Here is a 22,562-nt window from a genome sequence, read left to right on the forward strand (position 1 = left end):
AACGACATACTAAAAAATCCACCGCACAAATCATCTCGTGGACACTTTACCTTGATGAGCATCTCAAAGGTGAACACACCCGTGAATACATAGTCAAAGTAACGCAAAACCTGGAAAAAAGAAAGCAAATGCATTGAAAATGTTTGCCATCAAATACAGTCTATACGAGAACAAAGCAACCAAAACAAATCACATCAAATCCATTTAAATCTGAGTTTTGTCCAAACTAGCTGTTAGGACTAGCTGTTGGTTGCTCGTGTTGTCCCGCCCACAGTGAAATCTCATTGGTTCAAAACACTGCAGATGTCAAACATCTAAAATATTTCTGATTGTTGGTCGTAGTTTCAATATGGGCCAAAAATGACTTCATAAAAATTTCTATTAAAAATATTTATTTGTGAAAGAAGATTTATTTGAAAGCACCGCTTGAGACAATGTTAAGATCTCTTCTAAAACTTATTGGTCTAAATCTCATTGGTCCAAAATACTGCACCACATAGCAGTATGTTGAATGCCCAAAATTCATTCTGGTTGGTGGTATTTTCAAGTAGGCAGAACATTACATCTAGAAAGGTTAGATAGTTTCAACACAAAAAATATTCAGAACATTAGTCTTACGTTGTTTCGAGGTGATTCTGGCGATACGGGATCTTCAGCCGCTAATGCAATACTGCTCATAGCGATGACTGACAGAATACACATCTCGAAATAACGTAGCGTCAGTATGTAGTGACAGCATCTCCGGAACCTGAAAACCCACATTGGTTATGATAAGTAAAATTTACTTTGCACACATGCACTTACACACTTGAACACACACTTACGGGTTGGTTGTGGATAGAATGAAACAGGAACTGAATGGGGGAATGGGTTTGGGTCCGTCTTCGTCGCCACCATTGTCTTCTTCCTCTTCTTTCTTCTCTCCTTCTTTAGCCGGCTCTGTGTTGGCATTTTTGTTCACTGCACAATGAAGGGAATGTGAGAAGAAAGAAATGCTCAGAAATCCATAAACATAATCAAGTATAAAACAGTCCAACATCAGCTTTTAAACATTAATAATTGTCTGACCATAAATGCATAATGCCACTAATAGGCTTGCACAGAATCTGTGCCCTAAGAATTCTAAAAAAATAAAAAAATTAATGCTTATTTGTTTTTCCTTATAATAAATATTTAGTTTGGTCTGATTGGTCCTTTACCTGCAGTCTGCAAGCAATAACATCTTTGGCCTCTGCCGATCCTGCAGCCAGTGAGATTGCTTGCTTAGCATTTAAAAATTTGCTGTAAGCTAGTCCTGCAGCGCACTATCAGAGTTCCTCTATTACGCTCCACGTCCCCCAGCTCCACCTATCTAGATTTGCTACAGGATTTATGTTTGTCTATTTATGCAGCAGCAGCATCTCTAACATGATCACAGCAGCGTGTCTGTGTATATATTGGCAGTACCAAGTCCATACTTGTATATTAGTATATTGGGCTTGAGCCTTTATTGTTTTACATAGTGTAAGGCAGGCCTACTTTTTTCCTTGTAACAATTTTAAATTGTGATGTGTGTGTGATTGTATTGTGTATATGTGAGCCTTTTTAACCAAAGACAAATTTCTATCACTGGTTGATAGATAATAAAGTTTTTTGAATTTGAATTTGATCTGCAGCAGCAGCAATAATTAACAGCAGCAGCGTAGCAGATCTAGTCCGCCAAGACCAAATACATTAACATTGCCATATTCATGAACATGCTAAAACTATTTCGAGAGTTGTCATGATTGAACTGCAATTTTTTTTATAATTTCTATATTTAAAAATTATACTTCAAAAAAAATTTTTTTGGGTGCAATTTAGTATATTTCAGCAACCAATCTCAAGCTACATTTAACACATTTGACCACATTTAAATTCAGTTTTTCTTTTTAAAATGAATGCAATGAAATGTGAACAAAGGTGTATAGATTGGGGCCTAAGATTTACAGAGATAGTTCACTTCACACACAATTTTTTGTGTATTAATGTATTCACCCTCATGTTGTTATAAAACTGTTATAAACTGTTTTTGCGCATACAAAGAAAGTCAATGGGGTCAGAAACAACACTGGACTATTGATCTGTATTGTATGAATATTAAAAAAACGTATCAAAATATTATTATTTATCAAAATATCTTCTTTTGTGTTTTACAGAAGAAAAAAAGGCATATATGCTTGGAAAGATATGAGGGTGAGTAAATTATGACAGTATTTTCATTTTGGGGTAAACCATCCTGTTAAAAGTTTAAAAGTTAATCCTCCAAAAGTTTCCTGTAATCACACATGCACATCCCTCACCTTGTAACTTGGCGTTGAGTGAGGGGTAAATCGGGGGCATATCTATGGCAGTGTGGTCGAGTTTGCTGGGGGTTTTGGTGGAGTCTGTCAGAATGAGACTGCTGTCATGGAGATCTGGTCCACGCAGGTTCAGCAGATTATTAGCTTGCTCTGGGTCACAGTAGGGGTCATAAAGATCAGGATCAGGGTCATGGATGGCCATCTTGCTGCTGTTTCGCAGGTTGTCCATATCCTCACTGTACTGGCTCTCCGTGTGAGACAGACCAGGCTGAATTGGACGGGCCAACGATAAACTAGCCTCTCTTAAAATAAATAAATAAATAAAAACAGGGGAAGACAGGTTAACAGGTGAAACAACAGTTATACTGTAATTAGCTGCTTAGATTTTGAATTATTTGTTTATTCTGAGCAGTGTTATTTTAGTATCATTAATATATTATTATAGTTTTATTAATTTTAAAAGTCTTATTTATTTTTATCATTTCTGTTTTCATTTTAGTCAGTAATTTTGTTGCGCGTTTTTGTCATTGTTATTAGTTGTTGTGTGTATATACGTATATATATATATATATATATATGTTTAAATATATGTATATAAAGTTTTATTTATTTTTATTTCTATTTTAGTTTTATTAATATTCAAAGATTTATTTCAGTCGATTCATTTAGATGATTCTTGTAAATGATTCACTGAACAAAATAATGATTCACTGATTCAATTCAATACATCAAGTTCCTGTGCTGTTTCAAACGAACACAGATACACAAATTTAGCACACTCACTTTCTAGCTTGATGCTGTCGACTCCGTTCCCTATCCCTCCTTCCATCTCCATCCCCATGGTTTCCATGGCGATGCCTCCTCTGCCTCTTCTCTTGGCCCTCCTCCCCTTCTCCTCCTGTCTCTCCTCTGCTGTGGTGTTCTCTGTGTCTCCTCCCTCTTTCTGCTCCATCTTCATCCCTCCTTCTGTGCTGGTGGTGCCTGGGTCGCCTGTGCTCGCCTGCGCCCTCCACGTCCTCGCCTCCTCTCTGGGCATATTCGCACCCTGCCTCCCCCTGCTCTGGGTGGTGTAGGGACTGGCGGCTGGAGTGGGTGTGGTGGTGGTGGTGATGATGATGACTGTGATGGTGGTGGTATCGGGGCTGGTGCTGCAAGTATTCTTCACCCCTCTGCTGGTTCAGCTCCTGGGGGTTTGGTTCACCCGGTCGGGGCTTGTTGGTATTGTTGTTGCGGTTCTCCTGAGGATTAACAACTAGTGGGCGGTCCAAGTGGGTCTTCATGTCAGGACGGTTGCGGTAGTTCATCTAGAGATACAAAAAGTAGATTTGATCAATTCAAAAATGTAACTTTCCTAAGAAAAAGAGTGGTAAACATTAAATCAAAATTGACCCCTTTAATATGTTACAAAACCAGTTTTATTGTGAACTGGGAAAGCACCGATATTAGAATAATGGTCAATATGAAATAACTATTTACATATAATGTTAAAATTCTATAATAATAATTCGTTACATTTATATAGCACTTTTCTGGGTACTCAAAGCGCTTTACATGGAAGGGGGAATCTCCTCAACCACCACCAGTGTGCAGCATCCACCTGGATGATGCGACGGCAGCCATATTGCGCCAGAACGCCCACCACACACCAGCTTACTGGTGGAGAGGAGACGGTGATGAAGTATGTGGGGATGATTAGGAGGCCATGATGAACAGAGGCCAATGGGCAAATTTGGCCACTTTTTGTTGTTGTTGTTGTTGTTGTGGAAACCGTAAAACGTTTTTTTCAGGATTCTTTGATGAATAGAAAGTTCAAAAGAACAGTATTTATTTGAAGTAGAATTTTGTAACAATGTTACTGTTTTTTGTAACAATGTTACTGACAGCTTTACTGTCATTTCAATCAAATGAATGCATCCTTGCTGAATAAAAATTGAATCATTGAATGAAACTCTTTCTTTCTTTCTTTCTAAAAACAAAAACGTCATCATCACAACATCATCACTCTTCGTTCGGGATCTATGAATTGTCTCTGACCTTCCAGTGATCTTCTGCATCAAGTTCATTGTAAAGTGCCTCTCTGCTGGTCATCAGGTTCTGTCTGCGAATCTCGCTTGTGCGCTGCTCCCACACCGACTTAGAACCTTTCGAGTTCTTCTGCTGCTCTTTACTACAGAGTGAAGAAATAGAGACAGACAGAAAACAGAGAATGATTTTAACCAAGGGAGGAAGAAAAGCCTTAGTTTTCCTCCCCTAAAGCACCTATGAGCAATGACCCAGGGTGGAAGGAAATGATAGTGTCCCTTAGTCCCCAGCAAGAGAACATGGATGTGGCTCATGAATTCTGTGAAGGGGAGGGGGGGGGGGGGGGGAGGGTTTGGACATACTGAAAAATAGCATTGAGCACTGAGACATGTTCAGACAGACAGACTGAGAGAGGAAGGCAGAGATGGATCGAGACCAAAACAGCGATACAAGCAGCCCTGTGCTTGCAGTGCTGCTGTGGAGGAGACAGTGTGTGTCATCACAGCCAATGATACCTCAGCCTCAGTGTTACAACACAAGACTGCAGCTACAGCAGCAGGTAACATAAAAAAACACCCATACAAAACATGAGGAAGGCGGAAAGCAAAAGAAAAAGGGAAACAGAACAAAAAAATGAGTAAGTAAATAAATAAATACCAGTCCAGTAAACTGTCTGTGGCATCGATACGTTCAGATTTTACTGTAACTCTGAGGAGAGGGGGGTGAAACAAGGAACATAAAAACAACGCTGCCACAACTATCACAGAAACACCTGACAAAGCGAACAGGCCTCAAAGGGTCCCGTTCACTGAAGGTAACTTGTTTGGTTTGTCAAACATGTTTAGGGATGACTTGGCATAAACCAGGAATTTCACGCTTTTTAAAACAAGGAAAATATAAAACTTCTCAAACCTGCTTGCTGGCATACTAACTATTCCAAATTCCAGGTTTGTGTCATGTTATCCTTAAACTTATCTGACTAACCACAGTCAAGTTATTAACATATTTATTTACCAAACAAAAATAAATAGACTAAATGTTTATTTTCACTATAAATGTGTAACCATGTCCTAATCAGACACAATAAAGTGACGACAGTAAAATCTCATTGGTCTTAAATCTCCATGTAACAGTGTTAAACATCAAATATGTTCTGCTTGATTGTTTCACGATGTTCAGCATTTTTACTTTCAGTGTGGAAAGACACATTTTATCACTGAAAACTTGTCGCATCATGCCTGGTTAGGTCATAGTGTAAGTGTTAGTTAATTATAACATACACACATACAAGCACACACACAAAAAATGAAAACATTATTGACCATTTTTAGTAACTGAATGAAGAATTTAATGAGGAACCAAACACCTTATAGAAAAACCCACGTCACAAACAGATACCACACATACAACTGTAGTTCAACTGCAAATTTAACTCATAATATGTGTTCTGAGGCATGCCTTCAAAAGACTTATTAGTCATATGCATTTTCATGGTTTTTGTCTTTCTTGGTATTATTTTGGTCTATTTTGGGGGGTTTGGCAGCCACTGTTCACTGTCTGCATTACAAACACAAGGAACAGAGCAGCTTAGGCCTTCTGTAAAATATCTTTTTTTGTGTGTTCTTTGCAATAAAACAAAGTCATATCGGATTTGGAACAACATAAAGTTGAGTAAATGACAAATATTTCCATTTTTGGGTGAACTATCCCTTAACAACAAAAAAAGAAATGGTCCTAAGGGGGTTTCATACTATATGATCAAGCAGGTTTAAGCAAGTCTGCTGGAAAGTGAATTAGAGTGGATTTACTCAAACAAGATGATAAAGTTAAGCTGACAGGCTAAGCTAAACTCAGCTAAGCTAAGCTTTAAGCATTTAAACTAGCTTACGGTACCAGATCAAATTCCTGTGACATCAGACAAGGCCTCTTACAGTAATAAAGTTAAAGTGTACTATATTATGTCAGTTTGTGACATTAATGTGCAAGTGTATTAGGACTCATTTGCATATATATGCATATTCATGGTATTTACGTGTCATTGAGTGTCAGAGGTGTCTTGTAAGAATTTCACCTTTTGATCATGAATATTTATGAAAAACTGGGTATGGCTTCATTGCTATGGTGTGTGTGTATCTCTGACCAAGCTATTACTTTTGGGCACAACATTGGCAAAATTTGTCCCCTGAATTCTGATTGTTCGATCCACGGCAGTCATTATTTTTGCAATTCACCTTTAAGAAAAGTAGAAGTCAAAAGAAACATACCCATCTAGGTAAATTTGTGCGTGTATCCGTATTTGTAAAGGTGTGGATTTTTAGTGTGTAGAGTAACTCACGCAGAAATAGAGAGGTTGGCAGCAGACAGTGGGCTCACTTCTGCCACTTCTTTTGCTTTCTGAAGAGCAAGCTTTTGTGATGTGGCCTCCTCTTCTTGTTGTTCATCCTAGAAAATAAAAAAAATTAATAAAAAAAACGCTAACGCATGGCATATAAAAATTAGCTAAATTGTTCTGGGGAGAAATTTACATGAATGGTGAATCTGAGACAGAGAAATTGTGTTTAACCTTAGTTAGTTCCTGAGCATTGGCCAGGTTGTCCACAGCGATAGCCAAGAATACATTCAGTAGTGTGTCTGAGAGGACAGGGTTAAGAAACAACAGACAGGACTTGTGTTTTACATAGTTTGTCATAGACACTGTGTCAGATTTCACTTATCACGTGATGAGAGTAAAGAGGGATGACTGACAAGACGATGGCAGATTTGGTGCGTAACAGATCCTGAGCATCATTGACAAATATCTTATCTTGTGACATCCCTAATCCAAAGTTCAGTTACAAATATTCCACTACAATAACTGCCAATTCATCCAATTCATCAATTCACATCATGTAGGTAGATTTAAAAAAAAGTTCTATAAATATTCATTTCAAATCAATGCTGTTCCAGCACTTTCTACTCACCAAAGATTCCTGAAAAAAATTGATTATGGTAAATAATAAAAGCAGCATAACTGTTTTCAACATTGATAATAATAAGAAATGTTTCTTGAGCACCAAATCAGCATGATTTCTGAAGGATCATGTGACACTGAAGACAGGAGTAATGGCAGTGGAAAATTCAGCTTTGTCATCACAGATATAAATAACATTTCAAAATATATTAAAATAAATTATAATAATAATTCATGATATTACTGTTTTTACTGTATTTTTTATAAAATAAATGCGTACATGGTGATGACTTTTTTCAAAACATAAAAATGTACCAACCCGTTATGTAGTAACGAAAATGCTTGTGTGTTTGTATGTGATTAAGAAGGATACAGTTGCCAAAGAGTGTGAGGACAATGAAGAATACGGAGAAGATCATTCCTTTGTCCACCCCTCCCTGAGACTTAATGCCATCATACATCACCACGTTCCAATCCTCTCCTGTTAGAATCTATATAAACATATATATGCTATATAAACAGGTGCTCTTGAAACACACAAACATGGTCTATTTTATCACAGAAATTGTAAGTTCTTTTAAGAATAATTAACTATTATTATATCTGTACGTGCCTTAGAATGCTGTATATGTAGGCAGATTGCAAGGTTTTGGAAGCTATTGTCAAGCTAATATAACCTACCTGAAACACTGTCATTATGGCAGCAGGGAAAGTATCAAAGTTTGTGGGAGGAGTGCCTTGCTCAAAGTTAAACCTGGCAAAAAATTGAAAAAAACATCAAATGGACTTTTACAATGATAACATGCTATGCATAATAATTGATTGTCTGTATCTAACTGAGAAACTGATTAAGAGAGTTGGCAGCGAAATGTAGATCTATACTGACTGTCCACCGAACAGCTGCATGCCGAGAAGAGCAAAGACCACGATGAAGAGGAAGAGAAGGAAAAGTAAACTGATAATGGACTTCATGGAGTTCAGAAGAGACACTACCAGATTACGCAAAGACGCCCAGTATCTGAAAAAGACAGAGAGACAGAGGAAGAAATATAATAAACACTAAAATTCTAACATCATTTATTCCCCTGACGTTGCTTCAAACTCAAGATTGACAAATGGCTTAAATTCCAGTATTTTCTTCGGACAAATCCATCATATGGCTTTAGAAGATGTGGAATATAGTATTTGGACTACTTTGGTGCTTGAAAGCCCCAGTTTCCAACGACTTTCATTGTATGGAAAAGAGCATGATCTATTTTGTATTCCATGTTGAAAGAAGTTTGGAGACGTGAGGATGAGAAAACAATTTTTGCTTGAACAATTCCTTTAATCTAAACAAACCGAAGACATGAAAAATAAGCAGTGTAATCTTGTTCTTGGTTCAAATCTCAAGAGATTGAATGAAAGCAACAGAACGCACTTGGTGACTTTGAAGATCCTAAGCAGTCGGAGAGCTCGTAACACGCTGATTCCAAAGGACGCCCCTGGCTTTACCATGGCCCAGAACACCTCAAATATGCTGCCAACGATGACCTGAAACACGTACACAGTTACACAAATAAGGAACACTCTAAGGACTGGCTAACAAGGACTTAAGTCTGCATCTAATGTAGGTCAGCGGCTTGTGGAGGTTAAAAACAGAGGCAGAGATAAAAATAAAAAAAGCGAAAGGGAGAGAAAGTGAGACTTTAAATGGGCCAAGAGAGAAGGGCACTCACGATACAGTCGAAACAGTTGAACGAGGAGTGGAAATAAGGGCGCGTCCCCAGTCCGTACATCTTAATCAGCATCTCTGACATAAAGAGGCCTAGGAAAATGAACTCAGCATAATCTGGAGAAAAGAGAAAGAGAGATAAGACAGAAAGTGGGATAAAAGGAAACAGAGGCGAGTAAGGAGTTTATTGACAGCAAAACCGAAAACTATTTGAGGAGTGAAATGGACAATGGGACATAATGCTGGCCAGATTCAAAAATAGGTCTGCCACGATAACAAATGTACAAACAAACAACTCACAGAGGAAGTCTGACAGCATTTCGGGCTGATCGTAGTGTACGACGGCCACGCACAGTGTGTTGAGTCCCACCAGGCTGAGGACGGTCCAGTAGAACGTCTGAGTCTTTACAATCTTTCGAATAAAGAAGCGAAGACGGCGCTCTTTCTTGTTAAACGGAGTTCCGTCACCCATCCCGCTCTTTATGCTCGCACGAGCAAAAGGCGACCCTGAGAACATACGCACATAACATTGTGACAACATCCAGATCACTTCCTCTGTGTTACAAATTTCTTTCTTTCTTTCTTTTTTTTTATTTCAACAGGGACAATGTGCAAAAAACATTAATTAAAGATGCTTTGCACCAGATTTAGCTTAAGCTAATTTCCATCCAATTAAAGAAACATTTAATAATCATAGTTGCTTTCCTATATGATCTGAATGATTCGTACCAACTGCATCTCCCATGTGGTCCTCTCCTTCTTCTGGATTTAAAAGGTCAGCTTTGTTTTTCTTTAATGTGGGCCTGCGACGAGATCCTGTGCAAAAACACATTCAGGGAGTGTGAATTATTACTGCATTTTAGGCATTATAGCATGTTTAAATTCTGTGACTTTGTTTAGCATGCACAAAACAGGAACATTCATACTGTCACCGGGGCCAATGTCATCCTCAGCGAGTATGACCTCCTCTGAAAAAAGAGACAGAGAGAGTATTGAAAAATGCTTGATTTATATTCAATTTTAAGTTTCCAGTATTTTTACATGCATTTTCTTTATGCAATAACAGGTCCAAATTAGTATAAACTATTGGTTACATTCTGCAGATAATTCAGGACATTCATTTATATCTATACATTTGTTTGTGTGTTTTATGCACAGACCTGCTTTGCAGATCCATTCCAGATATCCATTGAGTTCTCTCTCTATCTGCTGCTGACGTTTGAGCTTGAGGAACTCGCTTCTGTTCTCCACACGCTCTCTTTCTTTGGCAAACTCGCTGCAGGGAAACCAGAAAAAATTAAAAAGATACCTATATAGTTAGCAACTTATTAACCAAAAACAAATATAGGAACATTTTATACAAATGATGGATGGATGGAACAATAGATAGAACAACAGACACAATAGAAAAATAAATAGGTAGTATGATTGATAGAACGATAGAACAATACACAGATAGAACGACAGATAGACATAGATATAAATAGACATAGATAAATAAAAGAACAATCAATAGACAGATTGATAAATGACACACAAGACGATAGATAGATAGATTGATAGATGGATAGATAGATAGATAGATAGATAGATAGATAGATAGATAGATAGATAGATAGATAGATAGATAGATAGATAGATAGATAGATAGATAGATAGATAGATAGATAGATAGATAGATAGATAGATAGATAGATAGATAGATAGATATTACCCTGAAAGGACACCCAACACCAGATTAAGCATAAAGAAGGATCCTATGATGATGAGGGGAACATAGTACATCCAGTTCCATGCACTCCCTAAGGCATCATTGCTCTGTAATACACAAATATTTATCAAATATTGTCATCTAGATCCAATTTTAAAAATGGAATCAGAGTTAAATCATTGGCTTTTACTCTTACGTAATAAAGCATGTCCGTCCAACCCTCCATGGTGATGCACTGGAAAACAGTGAGCACGGCAAAAAGGACATTGTCGAACTGTGTGATGCCATAGTTTGGGCCGATCCAGTATCCCATACAATTCGACCAGTCCGGACAGCTTCGAGCACCACAGGGCTGTTCGTCAAAAATCTCAACTGAATAATGTAAATGCACAGGTTTTGGTAAAAGGCATACAATTCAAAGGTCAACTGATTTTCTTTCATCTTTGAGAAAAGCTCACATGTGACATTGTCGTAGCATGTTTCGTGGAATTTGCCCATGTAGAACTCCAGGCCAATAATGGCAAACATAAGGATGGCCACAAATAAGAGCACGCCAATTTGCAAAAGTGGAATCATGGCCTTCATGATGGACTTCAGCACCACCTGCAGGCCTGGAGAGTAATGACATTATTGCATGTTGCACAGAGAGCTTTGTCAGACATTGATCAATGCAGACAGAAAGAACACTCACTTGGAATTCCTGACACCAATTTTAGTGGCCGCAACACTCTGACTGCTCGCAATGTCCGCAGGTCTAATTCTGACCCCACGGAGGACAGGATACTGGAAAACAGAAGGAGAAAAAAAAACAGAGAGAAAGGAAACAAAACAAACAGTTAATGCCTGTTCATTAAACCTAACAGCTTTAATCTACTTTCTGCTCTTCCATTCGTATTCAGTCATCTGTTTATCAGGATTTTTTTTTTTTAATTACGACTTCTTCACATCTCTTTCAAAGGGAAGTTTTGTCATATTATCTCATTTATGGGGAGAAATTTGGACCCAAACAATATACAGTCACATGCATACACACTAACCTGAGAAGAGGTCAATAGCAGGTAAATAATTGATCACACACTACTCTGTTCTCACATCACACACTGGTCTGATCATCTGATCTTTAAAGGCCCACTGATGTGCCTTGAAATGCGCAGTATTATTCAATGTGTTGATGTAATTTCCACTGAAACAGCAGGACAGGGCAGGACATATCAAACAGCTCCTCCCCTTTTTAAAATAGCCAATAGCGTTTAGTTTATATCACAGATCGGCCAGAGCCGTTGAGCTCGGTAAAGCCGCAGTTTCCTCCTAATCTATAACCGTTTCTCCTCCTAATTTCCTCCATACCTCTTTAAAATATAGCATTCTGTGCAGAATTCTAATGGGTCTGATATGTTTTCTGGTATGGGATAACTTGAGCATATGATCCGCTCTGTGCTGTCTCTGGACCGGAGCAGACTGTGTGCGCACTGCGGCGATTCGATTAACCCTAACGTGAAACCATACTTAATTAGAAACCACATATTTACACTCTGAATAGTTCCATATCCTCTATATAGTGCACAATGTGCCATTCACCATTTAGAAAATAATAAATGTGTGAACAATTGACTGATTTTCACCGCAGCTTCAGCATCTATTAATGTAGGGGGCGGGATGCATTAGATTCTAGAGAACATTTGATTGGACAGAAAATCTGATGAGAAGCTGAAGTGCAGAGTGATGTCATCAAAGTCATTGATCCATATTGGTTTATACGCTTATATCTTTTAAATGCGAATTTTGTTATTGTTTTGGAGCACACTAGCTTATAGATAACCGCGAGGCTAACATATTCATACAAAAAGCCAAAAAACGCAAATTTTGATTTCTTGGTGACTTTAGATGTGTGTGTGTGTGTGTGTGTGTGTGTGTGTTGATTCTTCATTGGTGGGTGGTTTAGTCTGACTTATTTCCTTTGCTGGTAAGCTCCAGATCCATGCCTTGTCCTAAAGAAACTATTGGCCTGTTGGATGGGAAACAATTTTTCGGAATCCATTTTAATATTGTTTTTATTTAAGAATTGTAAATATTATTGAAAATTTAGTTGAAAAAGTGTTCTCAGTATTGAGAAATGGATACAAATAGGTTGAAAATGATAGAAAAATTACATATGTAGTCAAAAGAAAAAGTTATAGTTGAGCCATCACACTGAATTCAGGATTTAGCATGTAGCCCTCCTTTCTTGCTCTTTTTCCAACACCTTTTCACTCCCTTCTGCTGTTGCCTGTATATGCAGCGATGCCAATGTTGCTAAGAGCTCATTCATTAGTGGTTATGATCTAGAGCGCCAGCACTGGCTCAGTCAATAGGCCTTTAACTGCTCTCCCATCACATGCAGCAAACACCTACTTAAGCTAAAAGAAAAGAGAGAGAATGGTTGGATGGATGGACTTAAGCGAGACTGGACAGAATGCAGCAAACTTGTCTCCTGACTCATTCTCTAATGTCTTCTGCTTTTTCAGCTCTTCCTGTTAAGCCATTCCATTGGCAAGAACATTGTGACTAATTCAATCAACGATCTGAATCATATTAGCTATTTTGTGATGTCACATGGTGCAATAATGTTTTGAGAATGAGGATGAGATGGCGCCATCCCTATATATTAAGCGTATAAGATCTGTCTCGAATATTCGCAACCAAACCTAAATTGAAAACCTGATCACAGATCAGCAGGCGGTGCCCTCTTTGAGCAAACCCAGCTGAGATATTTGGATGAAACGGTCAGTAATTCATTTACATATATCTGCTGTCTCACGTAACAAATAACACCTATTTATGACCCATCTCGTGTGATTCAATAAGCCTGAGACAGATGCAAATCTACATTCAACACTTTAAGAACGGATCTGAGATCAGGACTAAAGTGCTTCGGCTGCTGATATAAGATCAGTTTACATTTTATTTTTGTGGAACAGTGAATACTTAGATGCGGGAAGGAATAAACTGCCTCCAGGTCAGGCGGCGAAGAACACTTTATGTACAGTAAGTGCAGGATAGTCAGGATAACAGAGCACCACTGACAGCGCTCATATCCTACTACACACTAAAAGGCCTGCGGTATTTTTGATGGAAGAGTGGACTGACGTGTATGTGTGTGTGTGTGTGTTAGAGGGAGGAGTGTGTGCAAGTCTGAGACAGATGGAGAGGGGAAAAGAGTGTGTATATGTGCAAAAGTTTGAAAAGAAAGGCTGTAGCCCCTGCGCTCGGGTTAGAGTAGAAGAGCGGGCCTGTCCAAATCTATTTGGCTGATAAGAACTCTCTGTTGTGAGCTGTCAAAGAAAGTGCCTTTCATAGGATGTTTTTTTGTTATCATGTCATTTTGAACATAACACTAACTGGCCAATACTGAAATAGGGACAATTTATGATTGATAAATAAAAAAAAATTCTGAAGAACATATGTGAGAATATAGTGGTTGGCCATGGAAAAACATGATTCTAGGGTATTGTGGGTGTGATTGCTAATATGCAGTGTTGGGCAGTAACGCGTTACTGTAACGCAGTTACTTTTGACAGTAACTCATACTGTAACGCATTACTTTTTAAATAAATGAACTCGTTATCGTTACCATATGGTGCGTTTGTCCGTTACTTTTTTAAATTAATTAATTTTGGCTGAAGTGTAGCCTACAGCCTAACCTGTTTACAGCAGCGACGCATTGTTGGTGGTAGGGTTGCCACCCGTCCCTTAAAATATGGAATTGTCCCGTATTTACAAGTAAAATGACGCGTCCGTATCAAATCAATAAGGGACGCGATTTGTCCCGTATTTTACATAAGGCCCACACATAGCCTAGTTGGATAAAAACATAGGCTTTACTATACTAATAGCAAATAGCCTATAAATAAATCAATTTCACAATAATGTTACATTATGATTAGAATCAAATGAATTTTGTCCATTTTCTAAGCTTAGAAAATGCACATTTATACGGGCTGAATTTTATAGGCCTAAAATAAATATTGTTTAGTAATTATGTGAATTACACTGCGCAAACTACTACCCACCGAATGAAGAAGGGTTGGCTCTCAGTCTCCACAGAACATAATATTCATTTTATTTTATTTTTAGTGTTCGCATTTATGAGTAAAAAACATGGTTACGGACGTGACAGTTCTCCGTTACGGACGTGACGCGCTCTGAAAGCGGCACTAAAAGATGCTTTAATACTTGCAGAGACATCAAACAGAAAGCACAAAACCTTACTTTAAAGTGAATTTCGTTTTGTATTAATTGGATCTTAATTTTAATCAATGTTTCATCAACCAATTGCCTGGATTTAATAAATAAGAAGTAAATATAGCAGACGATAGATAATCACGAAATGGAGGCGCCGGCGCGTGAACTGGAGTTCGTCTCATAAATGAACCGAAACTCAGCGTATAAGTTAGCCTAACCTACTTGCCTCACAGACATGTCTACTTTTAAACAGAACAATTCAAAACGAAAGAAAACAGACTACAGACTTATCTCTGCTTATGTAATCCGTATGAAATGTGCATTTCTCTCTGGCGTGTCTACTGCGAAGATCGCGAGTCAGCATAGTGAGTCACCTCAGAAATCCTTGTGATATATTCAGTTTGTGCTGGTCTGACTCAAATAAAATAGTGTTTAAAAATTACTTTCTGTTTGAGTCAGTTTTGTGTTTGTATAGACCATAACGCATAAAAGGGCATTAATGGGAACATTAAAGAATGTTTTTTTTAAAGTAACTAAAAAGTTACTTTTAACAGTAACGCATTACTTTTTGGTGTAAGTAATCAACAAAGTAATTGAGTTACTTTTTGAATGAAGTAACTAGTAACTGTAACTAGTTACTATTTCTTAGTAACTAGCACAACACTGCTAATATGTTCGGAGTGTTTTTTAGCACATTGCTATTTGGTTGCTAGGTGGATGCTTATTGGCCCAGTCAAAAAAACCAATGACAACCCATCTCCAGTGATATACAAGGCAGCTAGCTGTAAATGTCAGTTTAACTAACTTGAAGTAACTTACTCAGCAAGATTACCTTTAAACTGTTGCTCTGAATAACTAGTTATAGCATCCGTAGTGGCAGCACTAAGAATGCAACAACCTAGCATTCAAGTTCACTTCAGTGTAATTTTAGTATCCTTAAGATACTATTATAGTTTTTGGAAAAATTCTTATTTTTATATTTTCCATTCTCATTTTAATTTCAGTTAATGTTTTATTGTGTGTTTTCTGTGTTTTTATTGTGATCTCTATTTTATTTCAAGTATTTTTTTATGATTTCGGTTAACTATAATAACCCTGGTTCACGTTTTTGAGCATTTTTTCGACCGCTAATAAGCTAAACTTTATTTGAACATTCATTCAGAAAGTTACATTTGGTAAAGTTAAACACATAAACTTTAGTGTATTTGCTTTCATTCAGATTACACTTATGCTCACCTCACAGAACACGTGACTGTGTCCTTCTTACCCAGAATTATTCTACAATATTTATAAATATTTTTAACGTTGCCAGCACTCGTGTATATATATATACAGTATATATATATATATATACGTGTATATATAGTTTTTTTAAATAAAGTAAAATTCCACTTTTTTACAATCAGTTTTTTTTTACAATGTATATTTGTATATATAATATGTATATATAATATATTTAATATTGAAAATGTCTGAAAAAGTATTGTAAAATATTAAGAAATGCACATAAAATTGTTTAAAAAAAAATGTATATCTGTAGTCAATAAACAATTAAACAAAATAAAACTTGTTTCTTACCCAGAATTATTCTTATATGTTCATTAAATTAGTACGGTAAATGAGTTACGATACTTTGCAGCCTTTAGCCGCTGCCTACAATGCTCTGGATCCTTCAACCTGGAAGCAACTCACTCCCGCTAAACGTTTACTCTTTGAATTCCTGCACCCAGGAACAATACAAGTCGACACCATTATGACTAAAAGTTTTCTAAGAAGTATTTGCTACTAAAGAAATGTGGTATTTGACTCTGCTCAAGCGTATCCATTTCAGACTGGCGGGAGTGGCCGTAAAGGGCAAAATGCCCAGTGCATTATGGGTGTTAAGGTTTCCCTACCGATTTGGCAAAAGGGAAGACAATAGCCCGTTTTCTCTGTTTTCTCTAGTTTGGTAGCACCGATTTCAACATTTTCTTCGCCTTTCTACTGTGTAGGCAGCCGAGTTTTATTGAAAGCCCATTTTGCCAGCGGTGAACTGCCAAATAAGTCTCTGTTTTTCTCACAGTGTTTCATGAGGTAGTCACTGCCCTCTCTCTCAGCACCAGTGGGAGAGTCCTGTGAAGGGAATAAAGTGTGATTTGGGACACACTGGTGAAAAAAGATTGAAAGACACACAGTTAGCCCTGAGAATGACAGAGCAACAGAGAGAGAGGTAAAGAGAAAGAGAAAGCCTCCCGGCCCCAGGGAGAGGACGATGACAAGGTGAGATGGAGGAAGGGAGTGAGGGATTCACAGGAGCGTCAAGGCCTTCGTCTGCTGGGGAAAACCTGACAATCAATCAGAGCACACACATTGAAGAAAGGACTTTCTCTTTTTTACTTTTTCTCCCAACACCAGTTTATCACTCCTTCTCTCCTCTATTGCACTGTAGGTGTTGTGTTTGTAACGTAACTTACACATAATAATCCGAAAATTAGCACCCTTGAAAGACATATCACGACCCACATATGAAAAATGATTGACAGGAAGAATTTTCTGATTTGGAGAAAGGGCGTGGCTATGTCTGGTAGAAGTTAGTGAAATGGCAATTGTTTACAGTTTATTTGTGTATGATAATACATATTACGTTAATATGTGTATGCTTTAAGAATGTTTCTAAGAATAGATTTTGTGTTGTCTTGCTCATTTCCTTACAAAAAAAGATGTGGATGACGATCGTGGAAGTCTCTCTCCAACATCACGCCACCAGGTCTCTCCCCATTCACGGCATCACCATAGCAACCGGCGATTCCTATTTTACGGAGTCTCCACGGTTACCAGCCTTCTCTCATTCATAACCGTTGCCACGGCAACGGGCCCTCTGTCATTGATGGAATCTCGGTATTGCCGCGGCAACCAGGCCAGGAGTGAGAGATAAAGTGTCCCCTTTCGATTGATCTCCCTTCCCTCCCCCTTTTATATGGTGAGAATTCACTGACTGACCACAGTGTCATACTTATCCGCAGTTTAACCATTGACTACATAAAGTCCACCTCATTAGCACGTCCTCTACATGTTGCCGGCACCAGAAAACAGCTGGTTCCTGCAACAAAACGGCGCAGGAATCCTCCAGCTTTTCGTTCGTGCTGAATGTAGGTCATCCTGATATGCAGCCGAACTCTACATTATTCAATGCTGTACACTCAGGCCGGGGCATCTGGGAATACAGTGCATTTGAGCGGTATGTGAGGGTGTTTGTTTGGGGAGTGCGACAAGGATCTGGTATCACAATCTATTTTCTTGTAACAAAGTTTGTAAAATAGGCCTCTTGTTAGTGGTGGAATAGGTTTCTTCTTTGTTAACTTCTCATATCGGGCTTCTGTGTGAGAGTGTGATCTGATCAGTATGGCGACAGACTGCTGGAAGAGTCCATTTTCACCACTGGGAAAATGATATAACTTAATTCCTTAAAAATTGACTTAGCTTCCTTTCTTATAGTCTCTTAGTCATTGATAATGCCCTCTTATTATTGCTCACACTTAAGGTTATGGATTTAGATTAGCCCTTAACTCTCAGCATTACACCTGGGTGCATAACTTGACCTGAACTATTTGTGCTACAGACATGAATGATAGCCACAATCGTGTTGTTACCAGTGTCAGAAATTAACTTTTAATTTAAGCTTTTGGGCAAAGTTATAAAAATGCACCAGAAATTTAAAATGTGGGGGCAAAATTGTTGCCCCTTATGTGCATCAGTCTACTTTTTTATTATTTAGGAAACTTTTCTTTAGGAAATTAAAACTTCTATTGCGCAAGGATGCATTCAACTTATAAAAAGTGACAGTAAATATGTATGGATTGAAATGTAGTCTATTATAATTATTTCTATTTAAAATTAATTCTGCTCCTTTAAACCTTCTATTTAAAGAATCCTGAAAGATGGTTTCCACTATGGGTGTCAAGATTCCTCAATTAAATTCAAGTACTGTTGCAACTGTTATCATTTATATGCACGGAGCGCGTCTCAAACTCCATCTCTGCATATGCTGTGAGTTTGGTTTGCTTATGACGTTCATCTGGGAAAGCAATGTGCACTATTTCATCAGATGTGTAAGGTAAATCATTTATAAACCTACGCCAGCACAGGAGAATATCAATATGTTTCTAAATATGCCAACTGTTCATCGCGATTTCAAAATAACCCTCGCTCTGAGTTTGCATGTTTTGCTGTCTACATGTCCTTGTTCAAAAAATTACAGTGGCTGTAGCATTTCTATCGTAAAGAAGTGGCCAAATATTAAGGATTAAGTGAACATTTGAATTAAATGCATTTATATAAAAAGTCATTCTAAAGGCTTAGGTCTTTGCTTAGGTCTATTTTTATTACCACAAAACAAAAGTTATCTGATTAATCGTCAGAATAATCGACGATTACTCGATTACCAAAACAAATGTCAGTGACAGCCCTAGTTTCCACAAAAATGTAAGCAGCAGCACAACTGTTTTCAACATTGATAATAATAATAAATGTTTATTGAGCTACAAATCAGCATTGGATGATTTCTGAAGGATCATGTGACACTGAAGACTGGAGTAATGATGCTGATTCCATCCATTTATTCCATCACAGGAAAAAATAACATTTTAAAATATATTAAAACAGAAAACAGATCATTTAAATTGTAATAATAGTTCCATATTACTGTTTTTACTATATTTTTGATTAAATAATGCAGCCTTGGTGACTATAAGAAACTTAATTCAAAAACATAAAATAAAATAATACAGACCCCAAACTTTGTGTATTTTATATAACATGCACAAATAAATATTATAATATTTTAAGCATAATATTCTATATTTAGAAATATACTATATATAAAAATGATTTTGATGGACTGATTCAATTGAAGTACTTGAGATTAATGGGAAAACATGTAATGCGTTATTACATATTTAGAGAGTAAATATCTGAATCTTAGGGGCAAATTAATGATTTCATTTTTGTTAAATTCTGGCACTGGTTGTTACTTTAGGCATTCATACATTGTACAAAATTTGTATTATTTAATGATTTAAGTTTCCAAGATTACTGGAGGTTTACAAGAAAATACTTTCAATTACAATACAATTTCAGTGTTACTTGCCATTTCTTTGTAATTATTTGTGAACTTCACTAGCAATTTCTGAGAGAAAATCCTACATCAAAATTCTTAAGAGTACCCTCAAATTTTCACCTGGCAGACAATATATCCTTAAATCTCCATTAGACCTATATTGAAGGGGCAACCAATAAAATCTAAGGACTAGAATATATATATATATATACATACATATATTTTTGCTCCTTCTGATCTCAACACAGCTGATGGTCACTCCCTCCCCCTCCTCTCATCCTCTCCGCTCCTTGTTACCAAGCACCCGCGTTTTCTCTGCATTCTCACGTTCCCCCTACCTCTCCCTTACCTCCCTCCTTTTTCCACGAATGCTTTTTCCCTATTAGTCCCCCTCTTGCACTGTTACATTTGTGATGAAAGAAAAATGAGGGTGAGAGAAACATGGAAAGCCTCTTTCACCCTTTACAACTACATAACACACTTATGCAGTCTCTCTCTATTACACACACACACACACACACACACACACACACACACACACACACACACACTCTCCGTCTATTACTGAGAGCCTTACTTTCTCTCTCTGGCTTTCAGTTGTTGTCCTTCCCACCTGTCCTTATGTGGCAACCAGCATGTGTGTGGCCGTCTCAAGGACAAGAGAAAGAGCAACTTCACCAGCACACACAAGCAGAAGGTGTATGTTAATGTGTGCAACATGACGTGTGTGTGGTGAGAGAGAGAGAGAGAGAAAGAGCTTTCCTGTAGCTCAAAGTGTAGAGTGTTGGCGCTTGCAACACCAAGGTCATGGGTTCGATTCCCAGGGAACGCAAGAACTGATAAGATTGTAAAAATGTATACCTTGAAATGCAATGTAAGTCGCTTTGGATAAAAGCGTCTGCCAAATGAATGTAAAAAAAAAAGAAAAAGAAAGAGGGAGGTTTTCTACCTGTGTGGATATTGTACCACTGCCATCATTTCCATTATCATTATTGCTCTGCAGTCATTCAGAGAAAGACATCCTTCCCTTCACCTCCATATAGGGCTCAACCACACACTCACCCTGAAACACACTTATTCTAACATCAACACACACTCACGCACAAACACACTCCACTCACTCAAAGTGCATCTATTCCTGAAACACGCTTTTAACCTGGTGTCCGGTCGGCGCAACGGTACCGTCCCACAGACATAACTTCCTGGACATGTTCTCAAAAAAGATCATGTAGACACAAGCGCACAAGTTCACACTGTCTTTTTGAAAAATTAATTGTGATATTAGCGAGAAGACGAGAAGGAAATGATGCAGAGAAGCGGAAGGGTAAGAGGCAAGCCAGATTTAAAATCATGTAAATAAAACAGATTATTGTTTGTTGTATGTATTACGAGAAAATACTACTTTCTATATATATATATATATATATATGTTTGAACATATTTTACTTCCACAAACAAAAAGTTAAGTAGAAGGTTATTTCAGAGGCAGAGCAAGTTACTTTATGATTTAATATAATGGAGGGAAACGTTTTATCTTTGAAATGACATGCACAATTAGGCATTATGCTTAATGTAACACACTTTGATGGGTTTTTGAGTGAGTACACTCACAAAATGGTGACAGTGTGTACTGGATCAAATAGAAACTGGACTAATTGCATACAAACTGCAAATAAATGCTGTCTTTTTTAAACAAATGTGCCAGAATGCTGTTCCATGTTGTTCAACTCAATTTAACCGCTCAACTTGGTCCATATTAATGTTTAAATGTTCCTCTCCTCCATAATTTTAAAATAAGCGACTATATGTGAGTGTAGACACAGGGAGATGGCAAACCAAAGAGTGTGAGAGAGAACGATAAAGTGAGAAAAGCAGAGAGAGTGGTGTCTTCTCTGGCCTTCCACGGTTCTCTCTTATTACATAACATTGCTATGGAAACAGCTGCACATGGCAGTGCTAAGGTGTGTCCAGAAACTGAGAAATCTTCTACAGGCTAAACCATGGTGTTATTCTCTTGGTCTCTCTCACTCTCTTGCTCTTTTCCTTTCTGTCTCTCTTCGCTGTGTGTGCCAGTAGTGAAGTCACAGATTGGCACAGAGCAGGCAGCCAATAGCCAGCGCAGTCACGACTCAGGAATCTGCCAAGTAAGAGCTGTACATTGGCAACACGAGCACAAGCAATGGCAGTGGTAATGCAGAATGTGATAGGGAACTAATAACGGTACTGGTTCAAAATGGAAGTACTTAGTAGTACCAAGGCTGGGCGATATGGCCAAAAAATCATATCTCTGTATTTTTTTGGTTGAATGGCGACATATCTCGGTATTTTATACGTTTTCTACATGGATAAAAATGATTGTATTTATTTAAAAATATGTATATTTCACATCTTGCCCAATGTTGTCCAACAAACAATGTTCATATTGAAGGCTATGAAAACAAATATAGTGAATGTAACCATGCAGGCTGTGCTATATAGACTATTATGTGCAAAAATAAAATAAAAATAAAAATAAATAAAAACAAAAG

At 37.6% G+C, this 22,562-nt stretch overlaps 1 protein-coding gene across 19 annotated transcripts in view; it reads right to left on the bottom strand.

Moving 5' to 3' along the window:
- cacna1ab (calcium channel, voltage-dependent, P/Q type, alpha 1A subunit, b) overlaps positions 1–22,562 on the bottom strand; it is a 126,355-nt gene that overhangs the window by 47,438 nt on the left and 56,355 nt on the right. For 15 of the 19 annotated variants that reach the window (XM_056248672.1, XM_056248677.1, XM_056248674.1 and 12 more), the window contains exons 6-27: positions 11,410–11,501; positions 11,177–11,329; positions 10,915–11,090; positions 10,722–10,825; positions 10,168–10,283; positions 9,934–9,975; positions 9,737–9,823; positions 9,308–9,514; positions 9,012–9,124; positions 8,714–8,826; positions 8,180–8,311; positions 7,975–8,047; positions 7,667–7,784; positions 6,907–6,974; positions 6,679–6,785; positions 5,001–5,051; positions 4,356–4,488; positions 3,105–3,625; positions 2,322–2,623; positions 825–960; positions 619–748; positions 51–110 (exon numbers count right to left, since the gene is read on the bottom strand). In XM_056248672.1, the coding sequence (XP_056104647.1) occupies positions 51–110; positions 619–748; positions 825–960; positions 2,322–2,623; positions 3,105–3,625; positions 4,356–4,488; positions 5,001–5,051; positions 6,679–6,785; positions 6,907–6,974; positions 7,667–7,784; positions 7,975–8,047; positions 8,180–8,311; positions 8,714–8,826; positions 9,012–9,124; positions 9,308–9,514; positions 9,737–9,823; positions 9,934–9,975; positions 10,168–10,283; positions 10,722–10,825; positions 10,915–11,090; positions 11,177–11,329; positions 11,410–11,501 (3,034 nt within the window). The remainder of the gene's footprint in view (positions 1–50; positions 111–618; positions 749–824; positions 961–2,321; positions 2,624–3,104; positions 3,626–4,355; positions 4,489–5,000; positions 5,052–6,678; positions 6,786–6,906; positions 6,975–7,666; positions 7,785–7,974; positions 8,048–8,179; positions 8,312–8,713; positions 8,827–9,011; positions 9,125–9,307; positions 9,515–9,736; positions 9,824–9,933; positions 9,976–10,167; positions 10,284–10,721; positions 10,826–10,914; positions 11,091–11,176; positions 11,330–11,409; positions 11,502–22,562) is intronic. The other 4 variants (XM_056248688.1, XM_056248689.1, XM_056248680.1 and 1 more) reach the window with 1 other exon arrangement.

This window comes from Rhinichthys klamathensis, unplaced genomic scaffold (assembly GCF_029890125.1).
Source record: "Rhinichthys klamathensis goyatoka isolate OS25496 unplaced genomic scaffold, OSU_Roscu_1.1 h1tg000056l_1, whole genome shotgun sequence".
NCBI classification, from domain to species: domain Eukaryota; kingdom Metazoa; phylum Chordata; class Actinopteri; order Cypriniformes; family Leuciscidae; genus Rhinichthys; species Rhinichthys klamathensis.